General features: G+C 45.2%; 2 protein-coding genes across 6 annotated transcripts in view; one reads left to right on the top strand and one right to left on the bottom strand.

Annotated features, from left to right (window-relative positions):
• The window catches only part of NME7 (NME/NM23 family member 7), an 88,819-nt gene extending 80,447 nt beyond the window's left edge, over positions 1–8,372 (top strand). For all 5 annotated transcript variants that reach the window (XM_031056678.1, XM_031056679.1, XM_031056677.1 and 2 more), the window contains one exon: positions 8,123–8,372. In XM_031056678.1, the coding sequence (XP_030912538.1) occupies positions 8,123–8,155 (33 nt within the window). In that variant the 3' untranslated portion in view covers positions 8,156–8,372. The remainder of the gene's footprint in view (positions 1–8,122) is intronic.
• On the bottom strand, positions 8,185–20,144 carry ATP1B1 (ATPase Na+/K+ transporting subunit beta 1). The gene is made up of 5 exons (XM_031056680.1): positions 19,997–20,144; positions 12,972–13,127; positions 12,113–12,297; positions 10,164–10,244; positions 8,185–9,561 (listed from the first exon to the last, which is right to left on the bottom strand). The coding sequence occupies exons 1-5, from the start codon at positions 20,052–20,054 to the stop codon at positions 9,295–9,297; spliced, it is 747 nt and encodes a 248-aa protein (XP_030912540.1). The 5' UTR covers positions 20,055–20,144; the 3' UTR covers positions 8,185–9,294.
• Positions 20,145–20,740: the final 596 nt, after the last annotated feature.

Raw genomic sequence — 20,740 nt, 5'->3', positions numbered from 1 at the left:
CCCACCTCTCTCTCAGAGGTCAAATAGACAAATTATTATCTCTGCTGGTGCTTCCTGTGTAGGGTTTACCCCTTCCCGTCTCACTGCAGCTTCCTTCACTGACTACCATCAACCAACAGTAATTAAGAGGAGAATTTAAGTGAGCTGTTTTCATACATGTGTTGAAATATATATGGAACATGGGAGGAAAAACTCAAAGCCAAACATGTTAATATGGATAGAAAACTGTGAATAAGGTTTCCTATCTGTCATAGATGCTAATACCATGGCATATACTGACACTAGAGTTTGTCAAGCTCTAGAAACTACTTCTTCTTTCGTAATTAATAATAGCTAATGGTTCAAAGCACAGTCTCATGCCACTACTGGTTTTGTGCTGTCTTAGCGCTGGGCTTAGACACTGTGTTGATCTTGTGCTAGCAGCTGTGCAAACACAAAACAGGATGGCACTGGTCACCTGAAAGGATGTTAGCTGTAGTCTAGGGCTCCTTGAAGTCACCCAGCATCTTCTGGTTTCAGTAAGAGCTGCATTCTTCCTCTTTGTCTTTAATCCCTAAGTGCACTGGCACATAGGCAGGAATGATGCATCCACAACTATTCCTGAAATACACTGACATATGTCAGCAAGTCTCTGAGCAAGAGGTATAATACCAGACAAGTTAATTCTCTCTGGAGTATTCAGAATTGCTAAGTGGGCAAGTTTCCTTCTACATTGGTGCCAGTTACTGCTGTTCTGATGGGGAGATACAGTGTGCCAAGACTATCCAGCCACAAACTGTGGGCTTCCTCAGGTAGCTGCCTTAGTCCAGCCATTGAACAGTAACTAGATCTCTGAGGTGTCCTGCCATGGCACTACATGGTTCAGCACTCAGTGGCAGTGTTGAAATCACTGAAAGCTGATGAGGCTTGAAACAAACTCTTGGCCTTTTAATATTGACTCATTCCACAGGGAAATGGAGCTTTCTAGATTCAGTGACATCTCTCAGAAGGTACTTTGAGCACTGTGCTTGGGGAATTTATGCCATTAGTTTGGTGGGATGGTATGTTTCCTGTCAGCACACTGAGCCACAATCCGAGTAGGGGGTAGGGGCTTGTGGTGGTGCATGCAAGGCCTCTGCCGGTAGTGCCTTCCATTGGTAATTTCTTTCAGGATCTTTTGTTGCTGTCTCATCTTCATAATTTTAGCACTCTTGCCATGTGCACCCTATTGGGTCTCCTGCTGGACATCACAGCTGCTCAGGAAGGACTTTAAATGATGGGTGCCTTCTACCTTTTTTGCTTCTTTGCTGCTTCCATCCTCACTTGAATCTATGTGGTTGGAAAACATGGTCTTGTCTCTATGCGATCACTTCCTCCTGTCTTGGCCATAACCTGGTAGCTCGTGAGGACCATGACTGTCCGTGCTTTGTGAGCAGGCTAGAGAGGCTGCTCAGCATTGGCAGTGCCTCTGGCTTGTACAAACACATGCAAACCTGGCTTTACTTAGATACTGCAGATATCTACGAGCAGCACGGCCCTTTCCAGTGTTTTTATCCAGAACCTGGGACGTGTTTGCAGCTTGCACTGACACCTGTGGTGTACTTATGGTGTCTTGTTTCACCTTAGCTTGCTGCTTCAAGGGCATCCACAGCAACTACTGACTGTGAGGCAGGGAGCAAGGTAAGTGTGAAGTGCAGAGGCAGTGATCTTGATCACTCAGTGAGCTTCTTGGGATCCTCAGGAAAGCAGTACTTGCTGTCATGTTGGAGTTTGTCACGTCTGATGGGAGATGGGATCTTACACTTTATTTCATTCCAGTGGCTTTACCAAGCCATTGATGTGTTCTGATGGTGACCAAAGATGTTACTAGATAAGAAGTAGAACTCCAGGTGGGAGAGTTCTGAACTAATATGTTCAGCTCCAGCTACAGAGCAGTTGGTTTATGATGGGGACTGAGGAGATTCAATGAACTTGTACCATCTTGTTAAATCTGCAGGTATCTGTGCTTCAGAAGTCAGTGATCTGACTCAGCACAGTAGTTACACATGATTTAAAAACAACATATTTTTGTTTTAAAGTAGTTTCAGAGTTCACCTATTTTTCTTAGAGTAAATAGCACAAAACTCACTTTCTTGGTATTTGTGATTGTGGTATAATGAACTACTGTCTTGTCCTCTCATTCCATCCTGTTTGGAATTCACATTTTTCTAATCTTTTATTTTATTGTTGCGATTTCCAAATAGCTTCCCTTGCCCTTCTCTTCCACTGTATTTTCAGAGTTGAACATAACCATACACAATTTTTGAGGTGACAGTGTTAACAGCACACAGCGTAGTGTAGTGTTTATGTAATAAACACTGTAGTCTTTATGTAATAAAACCTTCCATTGCAAGGTTGGTTTTTTTGGTGCATAGGGGTTTTTATCCCAGCTCTACTTAAGAAATTATTGTGGATAGTTGAAGTGCGTGTGTACAAATTGTTCTGTCTTGGGCCACCTGATTTGCTTTATTTCTTAAATTGTGTGATGCTTGGGAGAGAGGCAGGACTGATAAACCTGCCCTCTTTTTTTTTAACAAACTAAATCCTCTTCAGATTTGTGGGGGAAAATACACAGAACACATACAATATAGTAAATAAGTAGACTATCTTCTTTGACAACCAGTCTTCTTTCTGGAGTGCTTGTGGCTGAAAGGTTGGTATGAATCCATGGTTTCCATATGTTAATCTAATGATTTAGTTATGTGAATCAGCTGAGTGAACTGTAGCTGAAGTGTGGTATAGGTGTCAGGTGTTAGCAAGTGTCCTTCCTAACAGCATTGGTGAGCTCACGCAGATGTACAAACCAATGTTAATGGGCAAAAAAAGCTTTTTGTTTCCTTGTCTTGGATTAGAGCAAAATTTGGGAGAGAGAGTCCCCAAGGGGGCTCTGGTAGGAAGATAAATTCAATCGGCCCCTCCCCCCCCAACTAGTCCAGGAGAAAATACTTCTTTGGAGAAAAGTGGGAAAAGGCTGTTTATTAAACAATAGAACCTAACAATATTAAACAATAAAACCTCTTGCCGCTCTAAAAGAGATGACCAACTGAGAAAACCCCCCATCCCCGGGTTGCAGCCCAGCTCACTCAGTCTCTTATCAGTCCTTCTGGTGCTGGAATTGTCGCAGGCCCGGCCCGGCCCGGCCCGGTGGCCACAGGTGCGAGCTGCCGGTGCTCCCCTCGGTGTTCAGTCCACAGTCCGTCCACAGACAACACAGTCCTGGAGCAGGAATGTGGGGGAGTAAGTGCAATGTCTGAGGGAAAAAAAACTGTGCGATTCTTCTCTCCCCCCTTTCACTCTCTGCAACAAGTCTTAAAGGTGCAAAACTTATTATTATTCAGCATAAACAAATGAGACGCTTTGGGGATAAAAGCATCATATAGTCAACCCAGGACATTCCTACTTGTGACCTCAAACTGAGTTGACACGTAAAAATTTATCAGACCTTAATGTTTAGGGAAAGTGTTCTGGTGCTGAAACTTTGGGTCAGCAAAGATTCTGGATCATGTGCCTGGATGCCTACACTGACCAAGGAGATAGAGTATTGTGGTGGTTTTGGTGAGAGGGCTGTGTGGAAGGCACCAAGATTCCTGACAGGCTCTAAATGGATACAGGGATGGAAAAGGCTTCCATCTCGCAGCTGCCGGTTTTGGTTCTGCAGAGATGAGGAAGGACTGAAAATTACTTTCACCTTTCTGGTGATGGATGAGAAGTGAATCTGTGAACTCAGCCCTTTTCTTGATAGTGTGTCACCTTGTCAGCCCCCTGGCTTCTGCCATGAAGGAGACTAACAGGGTCTCTTACCAAAAACTGCCAGCCCAGAGGAACAAGGGGAATGAGAGTTGAGGTACTATTTCAGTGCTGGGATTTCTTTGAGGCTGCAGTTCTACCTGTGTGGAGTGCTGCTACAGCCCAAGGTGTGCCTGGGTCTGGCCTGTAGACAAAAGCTCTGACTCCAAAGCTGCTCAGCAGGCACCTCTCATCAGCACTGCTGTTTGCATTGTTTTCTGGACAGAAAGAGTTAAATTGTAAGTGCCTGTAATTCTTACACTTGGAATCTTCAGCACACTTTGTGCCTGTGCAGGGCCCTGTGTTAATACCAAGATCTTTTGCTCTCCTTTGGAAAACTGGCTGTCTCACTTGATTTGCTTCCCCCTTTATAATTTTGCCTGGCCTTTCCGTGCTCTTAGGGCACACATTGTTCAGATGATACTTGCTTGTTCTCAGCCAGGGCATTCAACTGGATTTTGTTATTGCATGCTGTATTAGCTCCTGAAACTTTGTGGTAATGCATGGAAGTGCTCTGAGAGAGCAGCCAACTTCATTAACGTGAGTTTTGCTGCGAGTGAGTGTGACTGAAGCAAAACTTGATGGAACTGAAGCAGCTCTCAGCTCCTCCTCAGTGAAGCAGTTTATGGGTCAGAGCCAGAAGGTCATGGTTATTCACCCGTTGTTACTTCCTGAGCATTATTGCTATTTGTCCCTGAACAGGAGCTAGAGAGGGCATAGCTGCATGCTGCAAAGCAGATAGGTGGTTCCTGGGGTCTGCAAGGGGAGTATTGATGTTAAATTAGATCCTGTCTCACCCCTGGGAAGCAGTGAGCACACCTGAATGTTAGCATCATTGGAAAGGCATTTGGGTGGCATCTGTGAAAAGTGTTGGTTGGTTTCAGATAAGCTTCTGGTGTGGATTTGTGCTCTGTCACCCTTGGGTCCTGTAGAGATCAGAGGTGTGCTTGGCTTAGAGAGGCTGACCTTGCCCTTGGTCAAATGTGAGACTTGTTCAGATATTTTGTACTGGCACATCTCTCCTTTCTGTGGTTTGGACTATGCTCAGACCGTGGGAAAGAGAAGAACTGTATTTCCTAAAATAGAGGGTATTTTGGAGTATCTAACCCCCATCTGGATGCTTGATGCAAGTTATCACCAAGTCCCCTTGGATCCCCTTGGAAAAGGACCTGGTGCTTTTAGAATGGGGGTTCTTCAAAGTGTCTTCAGCTGGGGCCTCGTAAGATAGGGGCACCCCAAATCTCTTGGTAGTGCTGAAATCTTGGTTCTTCTGAAGTCTTGATTCTTCTCATAATACCATACCTGTGGTCATGGGATGGGTGACTAAGTTCTGGTGGTTCTTATCCAGCTCTTACCCAGTTCTTATCACTGCTGTGCTCGCAAGGGTGAGGTTCTTAGAAGGATCCTTTCTGCATACCACAGATCTGCCAGCTCTTAACTGGTTTTACTGGCAGCTGGGTGGCAGCTGACCCATATAAAGATAATTATACTTAAAGAGAACATACAGGCACCTGGTTTTGCACAGTATATGAAATGTAGTGTTGCTTGTTCTGATGTCTGAGCCTTGTCAATACAGTCTGTGTGGGTCTTGAACAATCCACTAAAAGCTAATTGAGGAGGAAGAGGTTTTGCACAGGTTTTAAGTAAACTGAGGACATGCAGTCCAGCCTGGGAATATTGGTTGCACAAAATCAAGGGGCCTTTGGAGACTAAAATAGCACAAATCCTTTTGTTGCTAGTGTCAAGTGAGCAGGCATTGGGCAAGGCCAGCATTCACCTGTGTCACCTGTGCTGCAGGGGTGGATCACTACTTAAATCCCAGGGGTGACCATGCAGCTCCAGCTGAGGCAGCCCAGGTCGGGGGTGGAGGGAAGTTGACTCAGCTCTATTGAACCTGCTCCATGGCAGGGAAACAGGCCTGTGGTGGCAGCAGTTGTATCAGCACCCCGGGCTGAGGATGGACACAGAGTTATTACCTAGGAAGAAGCAGATTCCACTGCACTTGGCCATTTTCTTTGCTCTTGGCACAGCTCCCCCACCCATGCCGAGGGTTGTGCCTGGCCTGTGCTGGACACCTGCCCTTGGCCAAGCTGGGAACAGAAGTCCAGAAGTGCCAGTGCTCAGAGCTGTAAAATTGATAGCTGGTGTGTGCTAGTGCAAGTGTTCGTGCAGACACAGCCTTAAAGGCTTGTGTTGTTAAATATATGTACATGTCTCTCTCTCTCTGCTTTTTGTTTTACTAGTGCTTTTGTGTGTCTCTCTTATTAAATGCAGGTGTCCCATATAACAAGGGAGATAAATTCACTTTAATGGCTACAATTATACTTAACTATGCTGAGTCAATCTGGCAGAAAGAACAGCATGTTCAGACTGGCAATTTAAAATGTAATGTCCTATTAGACAGTAAAGAAAGCAATGCCTTCCTGAGGAGAGTGGATAGAGCACAGATTAAAATAAGGAATCTTGAAGGCATGGTTTAATTTGGATTAAACCATGGATTTGGTGAGATGTCACACCTTGAGGCCCTTGCCCTGCCTGCAGTCCTTCTGTCCCCAGGGCTGTTGACCAGTCCCAGCCCAGATGAGGCTGTGTCAGTGCCACTTGTGAAGGGTTGTTTTGATGTCAAGGCTGTTGTGTATCCAAAGCACTGGTGCCACTGGGTGAGCAGGGTGCCCAGCTAAGAGTCTACACCTGCTTGGGGTGGGGTGGGGTGAGGTTTCCTTGGACTTCGGTAGTTTGGGAATTTTTTTGACCATACTGCAGTCTTCTAGTGCTGTATCACTAGTAGGTCTGACAATACAGTAGGATTTCTAATGGGGGAAGGGGACATGTCTGACCAGGTGCACTTACTTAATGCCTTTTTTGGGGCGTGTGGTCCTTTGGTAGCAGAGTTGTCCTGAAGCCTGGAAGCAGGTGGGACTTTTCAGTGGGCAGCTGCAGGGTATGTAGCTAGGATAGCTACTGCCCTTCCTGCCTGGTTAATTAGTGATCTGAGCAGCCATTCTGTTTTCACTGATGTGGGACAAGAAAGTGATTGGGGTGGGGATGTTGGGTAGAACATTAGGGTGAATTGCCTAATTTCATATGCAATTCCTAAGAGTATGTTGCATGAGCCCTTTTGGACATTTGCTCACTGAAGGAAACACAAGTTCCTTTAAGTTTTCCACAGTGGTTGTCCCAACCCTGGAGTAAGTCAGACTCTTTATTAATAGGCCATGCTTAGACTTTGCACTCATATAGAGAATTAAAAGGCAGTAAAGTACCTGACCATGAGTTGGGTCTTATACAAATAAAATTGGGAATTTTTTTTTGTTAGTTGGTTGGTTTGGGGCTTTTTGTTGTTGTTTTGATTTTTTTTTTTAAATTGTCACAAACTGTTCACCCAGGAACGGAATTGTAGGGGCAGTTGATCCTACCAAACCTTGAGCCATGCAACAACATGCCCACCCAGAATGGTAGCAGTAGGAACCTACCAATTGCTGGGAGCCAAAATGGCTCAGCTTTCCTGCAGTTTTTTGCAGGTGGAGTTTCCATTAGGGAGTATTTTAGGGCTCTCATCACAGCTTTTTAAATCCTTGCTCTAAACATACAGCAGCAAAAGAAAGAGTTGAAGGTGCGATTTCTGCTGGCACCTGCTCCTTGGGAACATGGAACAGCTAAATGGGTGCACTAACCACCACAGCATACCATAACCACACTTTTCCTTCTAGCAGATGGCAAAGAGTTCAGCATCTTGCTTCTCCAGGACTCTGTGTTCCACTTAGGAAGTCTTTATCAAGCCACTTGCTCTAGGCTAGTCCTGTTGTGTCACTTTACATGGAGACATTCTCCCTGGTAATCTGCATTATGCAGCACAAAGTGAGCCTGACTCCTGCACAAAGCCAGCTGTCACATTTTGTCATCTCTGAGCAGCCCCAGCAGGCAGAGCCTGCCCTCAGCCCTGGCCACTGGCCCAGCAGTAACACAGAGCAAGTGGCTGGCCTGAAACTCTTATGGCTTCAGTATGCAGCCTCCCTTCTGGCTGCTGGAAGCTTTAACCTGCACTGGGGATGGACAGTTTTGTCTGGAACACAGAGCCTGTGCCTCCAGAGGTGGAGCACGTGCAGTAAGTGGGAAGAGACTTTTTGGGATTCTGACAGGCCCAGGCAGGTGTTCCACAGCAGCATCTCATGTGGGGTAGGGAGAGGGAAAACAAGTAATGAACAGACCCCAGCACTGATGTGTAACAGTTCAATGTTTCAAATGTTTCAATCATTTCAACTCCTGTGTGCTGAGACTGTCTGGGAATGATAATGATCCCCTTTTCTGTTTGAAATAGGTGCAGTACTTCTTCAAGATTCTGGACAACTAACAGGACTGCAACAGACACGCACACAGAACTGTGTGTTCATTCATTTATTTGTCCAATGTTTCAACCTGACTGAAATACAAGATCAACAAGAGCACTGTACTCCTGGCTATTATTACATGTTAGAACATAGAGTTTTGCACTTTAGACAACATTTAACACCATTCTATGGGGTACTGCATTGCTTTTATAAAGTTTAAAATAAAGATTTATTTTCAAACATGTGACTTTGGTTTATTTCATACATTACACTTTCTTGCAGAAAAAATAAAATTGTACAACTGCATAAATATAAAATTCTTCCACCATGAAAATGGCTAAACATTCAATTAAGATTTGCTCCCTGGAGAAGAAGGAAAAAAAAAAAGAAAAGAAAATATACAAAGCAGAGTTATGCCTATCACTGAGGAGAGTGATAGCCTGACCCAGTCTCTCACACAACATACTGGAGGATAAGGGAAGAGGTGGAGAGAGAGACAGCATTCGCTACAAAGCACAGTACACAATCACCTATTCTCTTTGACTTCACTTAAGTTAGTTTCCCTGCCACCCCTCCAAATAAAATACCCTAACACCACAAAAAAGCCAGAAGCCTTATGGAGTGCTGTTAAATATCATCTCACAGGTGGGCCTTTCTTTGAAAAGGAACAAAATAATGAGGTTTCATGCCAGTTCTAGTCCCATTGAGTATTTACACCTTGGACAGCAAAAGTCTTTGCTCACAAGAAGTAGAAAACAGATACAATACATGGCTTGAAAAATGACCAGAGTATGCACCTATAGTACTGTACACTAAATAAAATACACAAGGCAGCAATACTTAGGGGCCAGAAACACTGCTTACTACAAGTCAGTTATGGAATCATAATTTACAGTAAAAATGGGCATGTCCCAAGGCTCAATTTTGTCTTCTTTTGTCATTTACAGTAGAATAAATATTTGTTGCTATTGCTACACTTTGTTTACATTCTAACCTAGTAAATGCAGAAAGCTAGTGTAAAGCATATAGATTACGTGTAGGTCCCATACGTATGACAGTTTGTTCAAGACTAGTAGGTTTTCTTTTTTGTTCTTTTTTTTTTTTAACCTTTTTAAATGGCTAGGAGAAGGAGGAGGGGGGAAGAAGAGGGTTGTGCTTACGATCAGCTGCTTTTTATGTCGAATTTAATATCAAAGCGTCCCTGGAAGCGGTCCTTGTCGCTGTAGACGATGTTCTGCCCATAGGCCCTGCACTCCACGCGCACCTCCATGTCGTAGGTCAGGTTGCTGAACTGCACGGCCACCAGCGGCTGCAGGTACCGCGGCTGCAGCAGCTTCCCGTAGTAGGGGTAGGACTGCAGCCCGAAGCCAGGGTAGCCGCCCATCCCGTAGTACTCCACCGTGCCGATTTTGTCTGCATCTTCCTCGCGCTGCAGGGGGAAGAGGAGGCACAAGCAATGACAACCACCCAAACTTTGGCAGCCCTCAGCTGTATCAGCAGCTGATTCTCAGCGAGACTGTGACCTCCCATTTGGTCAGCGCTGGCCCCCACTGTGACAGTACGAGAGCCACCAGTGGTTTCAGGACATGTCAGCGCACATCAGCCAGGAAAAGGGCTTTGTGCAATTGTACCACAGGACACCCTGGTGGTTTCTAACTGTGTAACTGGCTGAAGCTTTAAATTAGGCAGGCTTTGTCTACAGAAACTTTGCTGTTTCTCAGCCGCTTTGCACATGCCAAGTATGAAATATCTTCCATGGAGGCCTTTTTTTTTTTGCCTCAGCACAGCACTTGGAAACCAAATGGCTACTTTTGAAGATACTTTTAACGATCTTGCCCTGCTTTTACCCCACTCTGTGAAGGTAGCACTAACTCATCCATCAGCAGGGTTTTGAGAAACTATTGTTAACCCAAGTAAGAACCACTCCATTAGTCTATGGAAAGGCTGGCAAGGGGATAACTACACTTGGACAAAGGCTCAGGTCATCCCCTGCAGCTTTCCCAACTCTGCTCTGTCCCATTTCCAACTCACCTTGGCAACACAGTGGACAGGGATGAGATTTGGGCTGTATTTTGCCATAACCTCAGGAGGGAGGCTTTCATTGACTGGAGCCTAGAAGAAATCCAGAACAAGGGGACGTTACACACTGGACACTCCTCTGCAGACTCTGGACCACCTTTGCAGCAACAAAGATCAACAGTACTGAACACACACCGTTAACTGGAATCTCTTCTAAGCACAGTTCTGAGGCAACAGCTCTCAGTGGTTCTTGGGACAGACAAGTAGTGTAACACAACTGGAAGCAGGGGAACTTGACCCAAGTAGAACTGCTGGCTGTTCTTACAGCTTCACCTGCTGTGGATACAAGCAGGTCAGGCTGGGTTTAGCTCCATGGTGCCCCTGGGGAAAGTGTTTCATGGCAGCGTCTATAGCTAGTGGGGCTTGTTTTTGCAAGCTCAGGCAGTGGCAGGATTGCACTGGTGCAGGATTTGCCACCTGCCTGCCAGGTGTGTGCAATCAGGACTGGAAATGCACAGGAAAGAACAAAGTGTGGCAGTCTCACCCTGACACTGCTGAACTTCAACACCACCAACAAGGAAGGACAAAAGCTCTGGGTATATCAGAGAAAGGTGTGAGTGCCAACTCTCATAGTCCAACTACTAACCCAGCTGGTCTTTGGTTTTTTAAAGTGCAGCAGTGTTGTTTGACAACATGGCAGTTTCAGATCTGCTTTACAAACATTTTTCCCAATGCAAGAACTATGGAGTCTCTGCTGGAGTGTGGAACCACAAATAAATTCTGCCTTGGATGCGCTGTTTCTAAATGAAATCTGCAAAGTCATTCCGTGACCAGACCCTGCTGTCTAATGCAGTCTTGGAGGTCTCCAGAGCTCCATTGCAAAAAAAGAGAGGAACACACCAAACCCTTCTCTTTCCCAGTCATCAAACATGCACATCTCATGTCACCCTACAGCCACCACAGTACATTCTGCTAAAATGTTTCCACCACGCATCAGATAAACCAAAAGATTGTCCATTTTTGTAGCACAGGACAAGCTCTCTTTGAAGGAAAACATTCTTCAGGACTCGTTAGACGGCACCAATTCCCATCCTCAAGTGCCCTGACAGATGGGAGTGAAGGTGGCCTAGAACGCCATTTGCACTGTTCTCCATCCAAAAGACAGAGTGGCAGGTTTTGCACACCACCTTATTCAACAGCACACGTTTTGCCGCTGAATTCTTAGAAGAAATTTTTAGTATTTTAATGCACTGGGGAAAAAAAACCAGAAGGAAAAGCCATGAATACCGAGATTAACACCCTTCAGCATTACTGCAGACTTCCCTTTGGGTGAAGGGCAGAGCAACCAGTTAGGAGAGATATCCTAAAGCCTCTGGAAACTACATTAAATTAACTAAAGACCTCCTCACCTTTCTTGCAGCTGTGCCTGACTTTCAAATGTAGTTTACTCTTTCGAGCCTGTGTTTCACTCTGGTATTTAATATTAGCATTTCATAAATCAATTAAGCAGTTATGGCAAGGCAGACAAGACTACACTGCCTAAGGAAAAGAATTGAGTGGATCACGGCATGACAAAATGTACTGATGTTACTACAGACAGTGTTGGTCTGGGATGGTGCCATGGAAGCATACAGGAATTTAAAATGGAATTTATTATTTGAAGAAAATGCCCCTTTATAGCAACTCCAATAGCAGGCTCAGAAGTTACCAGATAAATAACCAGGAGGTTGCACTGTGAGGTTCAGTGCTACTTGTTACCAACTTGCAGTGCACACCTTTCACTGCTTTTCAAGCAAAAGCATTTTTGAAACAAATTAGTCAAATTGTCTCACAGTTTATCCTCTGCAGCAAGGGTTTAATACTGATCTCTTTCCGGAACCAAAAAGCAGGCACAGCAAATCTGCAGCCAACCCTCCCTCCTGATCAGGAGCTTTGGCTAAGAAGGGAAGAAAGATACTTGCCTGAGGTTTGAAGCCAATAATTCTGTTGAGCTTGACAAGGATGCATGGTTTGCCATCCTTGTAGCCATAGGTGGGATCATTTAATCCAGAACAGTTTCCCAGCCATTCACGTCTGAATTTGCAGACCTTCTTCTGGCCCTGCGCATCATTATATGGTCCTCTCTCTTTGTATTCAGTAGGTGCCTCTGTCACAGCAGGGGAAGGAAAACACAACCACATGCATTGAGATCTTGTGTGTGTCACTTACACTTCCATGGGCAGGTGGGATTTCCCTCACCAGGGCAGTTAAGGCACTCCACAGACGGACGCCCAGCCACCCCCCAACACAGGGCTGCTCCCAGACCAGCAAGTTTTATGGAGCTTTGTTTTATAACAGATTTCTTCCAGAATCATCTGGCTCAGAGACCATTTTTTTCTGGGCAGCTTTTACAAGTGGGTTCCCCTCAGATTTGATACAGATGTATTATGAGGTGAGAGTCTCATTCGCATGACTACAAATAACCTATTAAGGGTAAACACCTCCCAGATGTTTGACTGTATGGCACAAAGAGGACCAACACTAGCTTTAGCAAAGCCATCAGTAAAACCCCTGTGGCTTTCAGAGAGAATAAGGTCAGTGCCATCTTCAGAGTCAGCTGAAGAGTGAGTTCTCTAAGCGAAATGTGGGGGTTCCCAACCCTCCAACAAGCTGCTAAGTATGGCCCAGTGTGGTCTGCCCAAATTAAATTAATGAGCAGTGTTAACACACATGCTGCTGGAGCAGCTGAAAACCAAGACCACCACTGCTCAACCTCAGCCTCTGGTAGACCTGACAGAGGCATCATTCAGTCCTCAGCTGTAGGAAACAATCAAGACTTACCTCCACAGTCCTGAAACACAATGTTTTCAGTTTGTTGCTCATCACTGTAGTCCCTTAAGAAATTATCCAGGTTCCTCACATAGGGTTCATAACTTCTGGGATCAGAAGCAGTAAAGGCAATTTCTGTCTTTTGAACCTGGGGGACTTGAGTCAGTCCTAAGAAAAGCAAAATCAGGGAGAAAACCTGAATTAAGTACACCTCAAAGCTGCACAGCCTCCATGTGATACCAAGAACATAACTCCTAATAATAATCTCTATTTTTCAAACCTTAGAACTTTGACAAAGCAGCTTAAGCTGACTGGAGGAGAGGTTCTCTTTCCAGCAACAGTCCTAAAGTATTTATCACAGTGTTTGTGTCAGGTAAAAAGATAAAAATCACAAAATGGAGAAGTGAGGCTACAAAGTCTAACCTTCCTTCAAGAAAAAGTGCCAACCACAGATCCACTGTGCACTTCTGCCTCCTCCTCGAGGACAGAAGGGAAGTGGCGTGTGAGACCAACCACACAGAACATAAGTATCCCTAACAGGCTGCCTTCAGTGTTTGCAAACTCTGTGTTTAGGATACAGCACAGCTCTACACTCGTGACCTCCTGCAACAAAGACAAGAGGTTTCCCAAGTCCGGTCACACTCTGCCAGCTGGAATCCATGTGGCCTTTGTGTGTCTCCCCTGTGGGATGCAGGGCAGGAGACATTCTCTCCCTTAGTAAATTCAGCTGCCTGAGCACTTCCTCCTCTCTTTTCACTGCCTAATTGGGTATTTCTGACTGTAAGAGAGCACAGAAGATGATTTTATCAGCAGCTCATCACCAAGGAGGTGAGTAGGAAATGCCACCACACAGAAGAATTGTTTAAAAGGCTCTCCAGATTCTGGGCTGTGCAAACCAGCTCAGATTTAAACTATAATAATGATGCATGGAGAAGAGATTATAAACAAGAAATGCCTACAGATAATGAAAAGCACAATCTTCCTTTGCTCTTCATTGTGGAACTTGGAAGTAGTGGCTCCTATGCAATGTTTAGGTCACATTTTAATTGAAAGTATTGATGCATGGCTAACACTTTAATTCAAGTAATGGGAACCAAGTTCATGCTGCTTTTGTGGCAGCGACTGTAATTATTAAGAGCCTGACTTCAGTTCAGTTTGTCCTCTTCATTTTAGCAAGATGAAGAAAAGGAGCAAGGGAGCAGCATTTGCTTTGACACCTTTCAGAACAGGCCTGTTGCCAAGAAGCTCCTCTGGTGCAAAACTCAGGCAGCTTAGGCGGCTGGCCCCAACCCACAAGAGCTTGTGACTCCAGCAATTTTTCCAAAGCCACTTGAGTGCTTCTGCTCAGTCCCTTCACAAACCAACTCACCACTCCCTCCACCCCCTGCCACTGCCCACTAACTTGGAATTTGTAACCTAGGACAAAGATTACCTTTGTTCCCCTAAACACAGCTCCTGGTCACCAAAGATTGCGAGAAGTCCAGCAAGGAGCTCCGAGCTCTGGTGTTTCAAATTTAATTCCTGAAGCAGCTTTTAACTGCTCAAAAATCCCTCTGCTACAAATGGACCAGGTTGAGTTTACAAGTTTAGAAGCAATTCTCTATTCCTCTAGCAGAATGACATGCTAACTTCCAAAGTCAGTGGCTTTCAACTCTTTTTTGAGCAATTACTCATTTTCTTGCTTCACAAACAGTTTATATATAGAAAAAATACGCCAGTTTCCATTTTAGTAAGGGACTTCAAACGCATCCTGCCAAGCCCTTCTCATGTTACCACTCAGCTGGGAAGAACAGACTCAGTCACCTGAAGTGGCTGTCTGGAATTGCAGCAGAGGCAGGCCAGGCCTTAGGTCCTTTCCCAGGTCTGCCTTTTCCAGAGTTCAAGTTACAGGTGACATCCATATTCACATACATATTCAAGTGTATAAATACAAAACAGAAAAAAAAAATCAAGGAAATGTGGCCAGGCTTGTTAAGTTCCAGTCAGGCAAGTGAAGTTGTTAGTTTTGCTCAGGACCTCCCCATCTCTGTTTCTTGTCTTGGCCAAGGTAACACATAGGACACCCACACAGGCCGGGCAAAGTCGATGTGAAGGTCAGCAATAATCCCTGTGGTTTGTAAAAGCCACCCAGTAGAAGATCCCTGTTCTCTCTTTAAGACAGCCTGGCCACTGATAGATGAAGTCCAAAGTCAACCCTCTGCCCATCAGACAAGTGACTTGGCTGGAGAACAGACTGCCATCCCAAAGCATCCCTGTCTTGCAACATCTCCACAGAACTGCCATGAAGTCCAGGCAGTACGTCCAAGCAGCTGCTCCGGCAGCCAGCACAAAGGAACCACTGTTCCTGCCAGGTAGCCCATGGCCCAAGTTGGGCTGTTTTCTGCCTAATTGGGAGCATTTCCAGGGGATGGATGAACCAGACTAGACTAGACTTTGGCACACGAGTGGTTGCTTTGTTTAGGATAGGAGCAAAGTGGAGATCAATCTTCCCACTTACAAAGTAAGAAAGACAATCTTTATGAATATTAAAGACTTGTAATATCTTTATCCTAATTAAAAAACTGTGTTACTGGCTTCTACCATAACCTCCATTCTCACATGCCTGCAACTGACTGGATGCAAAGCCCTAAGCCCTGATGTATCATTTCCTTCTGTACATCCCATAGCCAAACTAAAAGCTGCAGTGGTGTTAGCAGAGCAGCACTATCACTGAAACCTTAAGCAATCTTGTGTGGAAAACCAAGCATGTTGTACAATGGCAGAAGGTAACCTCTGCAGAACACTAGCATTTCTGGAACATTCTCTCACCCCCACTTGGCAACTTAAGCAAGCAGGATGAGAAAAAACGCTTAAAATTGAGCCCTTGCAGTACTACCTGGCATGTATTGCTAGACACCCAAGGAACCGTGTGGCTGGCATAAATGAAGTTTTCAGGGGCTGCATGCACATGAGGAAGCCATTCATGAGCAAGTCCTATGGGGGAAAAGAAACAAACCCACAGGTGCTTTCAGAGCCAGAAGTCTAACAACCCTCTCCCTATCCTCAGACTATAATCTGTATGACACAGCTCTGCATCTCAAGCTATTACAACAGAGATGCACCATGGTGTCACGTTATGCTGTTCTTTCCACACAAAAGAATGAAGTAACTCATTGCTAAAATAATGACAAATTAGAAAATTGCCACAACTGGCACTTCAGAGTGCCTTGTTAGGAAATAAGACTCTCACCTTCACTTGGCTGACACTGTCCATGTAAATGATGAGCAACGCCTTGAGTTGGTAATGGACACTACCTTTTGTTGGCTGTAACTATACAAGGACATCAAACACCAAAAAAACCCCACGTAAAGTCATTTGGATTATTTTCTTCAGCTACAGTTCCACTTCCAAAATGCCACTGCAGATTAAAATTCTATTTATTCAAGTTAATTTAAAAACAGTTTTCCACATAGATTTTATCATTCTAAGCTGCAATAGCAAGACTTCAGGAGAAGTATCCTGAGGGTAAAGAGGAAGAAACTACAAGTGGGAAGTCAGGCTTATTATTAGGAACAGTTGTATAAGGCCGTAGTAACCACTCTTGCTCCATCACATCGTGCTCATTTCCAAGTACCATGTAATCTTTGTTCCAAATGAGTATGAACACTCCTGAGATGACACAGACAACAAACTGAATGATCACTACACCCTCCCCCAGCTCACTATGTGAGGACAGATTTTAAAAGCCACCATATCAAACAATGACTTTCCAAGCTTGCAGTCAACCTCATCCCCAAAGTGCAAAAAACAGGTGTGAGTTTTCTGCAAATGCAGCAAAACCTGCTTGGCTGCAACATCCTGGAGACTGAGATTTTCCCAAGCACAGGTGCTGCTGAGATGAGAGAAGGAAAGAGGTGCAACTTCCCACGAGGCAGTACGCTCTCCTTTGAAGTCTCCCTGCTACCTTGCTGCTGCTGTCCAATCTAAATAAGCCAAGAGGGGAACACACACCAAAGCAGCCTTTCTATGATGCACTCACTGCCCAGCAGAGCCTGAAGCAGGAACACCTGAAATCCCCTGGCTGGAGCAGGGATTCTTCCTTCCAGCCACCACTTACAAAGCTTTGCCTCAGGCTGCAGCGAGCTCTGCCCCCTCAGCCAGCCTGTGACGGAATGCTGTTCCACGGGATGCACACCACAAGATGGCATGATACACAGCCCAATTTGTATTGGGGTGGGGAGGGGGAGAATGAAGCATTCTTTTTTAGGGATGCTTCTTAAGAGGCAATATCCTCATCCTTCACTAGTAGCAGGGTAAGTCCTCTGTGTTCAAAGCAGAGTCCGAGCCCGCAGCACAAGTGAAACTGGGAGCTGGGGCTGTCGCAATGGCAGGGCTGATGGGCAGGTGAACTGCACTGTCCCTTCCCCCACCACAAGACAAAAGAAAAAAAAATAGTGTAATGGAAAGGTACAATACTCAGCTTGCCCTGAAGCCCTGTATAACATTCCTGTTGTGTTCAATGCAGAAACCAATTACCATATTAATGACACTTGGCTACAAAAATAGCACTTTATGGCTTTCAATGTTATACCCATGTCAATAACTCAATACAACACCCTGTAGGTTCTGCTGCTGTTATGAAATCTGTTGTATTTCAGAACAAGAATGATATTATAGCAGCCCCTACAGCATTTTCTCTTGCGATCCTGAAGGCAAGTTAGTTTTCCCTTTCTCAAAGCATTCTGAGCTGACAACAGTGACTTGCCCAAGAAGGACAGAACACTGTAACAAGAATAAAAACAGCTTTTCTGGCTCCCTAGAAAATCCAGGGCTTTATCAAGCTGCCAGTATACTTACTTGGCTCACAAGTTTTCCCACAAGAACCAGGAATTAGATTTGCACAATATCCTACTTTATACAGTTCATCATTTGCAGGTGTCTCAGATCACAGAAAATTCAAGTTTGGGGCTCACCACACATGTGTTTCTTGACAGAACAGCAGCTGTGCTCGCAGCACTGGGGAGAACCCTGCACAGCCAGAGAATACAGGGATTGCTGAGCCCCCTAACAGCAGCACAGTGTGTCTGTCAGTGTCTCTGAAAGTCTGCATTAAAAGGCAATTTTGGACTCGCAGTTTCGCGGCTGCTGCGCTACAGGACAAGGAATGTACTGGATACTAAGTGCCAGCCTCCGCCATGCCCTACACCAGCTTGTCCATATCTGTAGGAAGTGCTGTCAAGTGATGCTCTGCAAAGGATCCTGTTCTATTTATTAATTATTTCTTTGAAGTTTTATGCGTATGTCATTGCAGCTCCGTTCAAATGCCTTGTTTACTGGCTCCCCACTGTCCCACACATTCAAGGAGGTGGATTTTGTTCCCCTTGATTTCAGTACCCATTATAAAAGATTCCTGACAAACTTGTCATTGTTCCTCCATTTTGATTTCTGCAGTACACACTACAAGAGTGTCTTAAAATTAAATTCCTTTCCTTTGTCAAAAAAAGAAGCCCCAGAATAACTGGTGCAGTATGCAATTAAGATATTTATAAAAATCCTCTGCAGGCTGAAGTCTTTCACAAAAATTTTACCAGAGTTGCTTTGAAATTGTAATCATAAACTGCTGTTTCATAGAAAGCAATCAGTTTACGTAGAACAGGTAATTATGTGACATCTGGCAGAACAGCAGGGCTATCTGGGTGAGACCTCAGATCCATGGGTGCCTTTGTTAATTATTTCATGAAGGGGAAAAATACATTACTGAGTAACAATTACCCCAGCATTAGCCATGTTGGCTTTTCAGATGCAGCCAATGGCTCTGGGCAGTATCACTGACGGTCTTTCCTGCAAATGTCAGGGTCCACTGCACAGATTAAAAGTGCTGCTTTCAGTGCTTAAGACAGCATTTGCCCCAGCCATGGTGGTGGCACATGAAGAAGTATAACACACTAACACAGTAGTTCCAGCCTCTGTTCTGTGTTTAAAGCATGTTGGTAGAAGAGCAGTTATCTGGAAAAGATGACTTAGCTGAGCTGTAGCACCATTTGGTGACAGTGACATTCTCTGTGTTTAGGGCAGGGATTCACAGCACAGCACTACAGGCAGTGGGGCTGCAAGACAGCGCAGCATCAGGGCCAACTTGTGTAGCTACAAGCCATCAGCGTCACAATTGTCACTTAAATACCACTGTTATTAAAAGCTTCTGAACTGTTTCACAGAGCAACTGGAGACGGATCGTTAGGATGCCCAGTGCCAGGCAGCCTCAAGGTCATTTGCAATGTGGGAAAGCAGCAGTTGCGCAGCTCCCCCTGCGCTCCAGCCGCTGGCTGCGGCGGGAGTCAGATAGCGCAGCGCAGCCTGGGCAGGCGGAGCGCAAAACTGCGGCAAGGGCCACGCGCTCCTTCTGCCCTACCCAAGGCCAGCTAGCCACAGGCACTGCTCAGGCATCATTTTGAGCAGAGATTTCTATGTCTGTGAGGACAGGTCACACATCAGCAGCTACCAGACCCATCCAACCCTCCCTTCACCTGCCACGCCAATCGGTTGCAATTCCCACTAGTGAGTGCCACAGCATTTCTAGAGCACAGGGTACTCTGGTGTTGGATAAAACAATTCCATGAGCACTCCCAGAACTGGTACTAGTACGCCGCTTCCACTGATAGAGCCAACATTTTATCTTTATCCCTTCACTTACCCATGTGAACAGAGTGGTTCTGAAGAAAGAAAAACCGAACCCAGCTTCCTCATACAGCCTGTTCCCAAAAGTGAAGCCTTTTAGCCACACCCCATCACTTCAGCTTAGGGGAAGGGAAAACCAAAGCAGGTTCAAGTTCCTCACAGAGAGGAGACACTTTTCCCATGATGCAACCTTTAATTCTAGCAGGATTTTCTTCAAGCCCCAGTACTGTTAACACAGAAGGAGGAGAACATACCCACCCCCTACAAATATGTGTTGCAGCAACGACACGCTTATTTCATCCTCCTCCTTGAGGTGAGTAACCAACCCTGCCTTCCCTGAACAGCTTGCATGAAGTCAAACACAGGCCTGCTATTTAGTTACCTGGAGGTGCCACTCGATCCTGGTATTTGGGCTCAAATTCACTGACAGTGAGCAACATCACTTGGATGGTCCCGATGAATATACCTGCCAGGCAACCGTAGAAGATGACATAGAAGAGGAGGATCTTAACTGCAAGAGAAAACAAATACAGAGGAATCAAATCAAGCCATCATGCTTCAGCACAGCACTTCCAACCTTTGCTGCTTGCAAGGAGGTGCCCAGCACACAAAATTCAGATGTTGCAAAGACATCTATTTAACAGTGAGATTATGCCCTGATGCAGACAGGAAATGAAAGGCACTCCAGTTTGGTGGTGGGGAAACATGAGCCCCTGAATGAATCTGTGAATCAGGGTTTGGGCTTACAAAATATAAAGACTAAACCATGTTCCCCCACACCTTCAAGGATCCCTTGGCTGACCCAGCACCACCAGCATAGGCCCTTGCACTTGCCAGGGTCAGTGATCCAAGTGCCCCACAGCAAGCATGGGTGTGCTTGAAGGATACTCATTCCACATAGCTCTGGGCTCAAAGCTATTTCCAGAAGCAGTACCAGTAAGTGTTTCATTCACATTTACAAGCCATTGTAAAGCCTGATCTCATCTAGTAATTCAGGCCATCACCTCCAAAAAAAGGACAACGGGTAAAGAGTTCAGGCCCAATTAACTTCAGTACTCCATCTCAAATGTAGGAAAGTACTCTTAAGGTGTCAAAATACTGCACATTTACCAGGCTTGTGTACCTA

This window comes from Geospiza fortis, unplaced genomic scaffold (assembly GCF_000277835.1).
Source record: "Geospiza fortis unplaced genomic scaffold, GeoFor_1.0 scaffold1, whole genome shotgun sequence".
In the NCBI taxonomy this organism is placed as follows: Eukaryota; Metazoa; Chordata; class Aves; order Passeriformes; family Thraupidae; genus Geospiza; species Geospiza fortis.
Note: the sequence above shows the minus strand (reverse complement) of the source record. Positions and strands in the feature narration are given on the sequence as shown.

Bases quoted from the DNA above. Each gene is read 5' to 3' on its own strand.
- ATP1B1 (XM_031056680.1), bottom strand. From the start codon at position 20,054: ATGTTGCTCACTGTCAGTGAATTTGAGCCCAAATACCAGGATCGAGTG. The intron at 10,245-12,112 runs GCAAGTATCTTT...GATTTCTTCTAG, and splicing joins TTATTGGCTTCAAACCTCAG to GCTCCAGTCAATGAAAGCCT. The intron at 9,562-10,163 runs GTGAGTTGGAAA...TTCCCCCTGCAG, and splicing joins CTGTCCACTGTGTTGCCAAG to CGCGAGGAAGATGCAGACAA.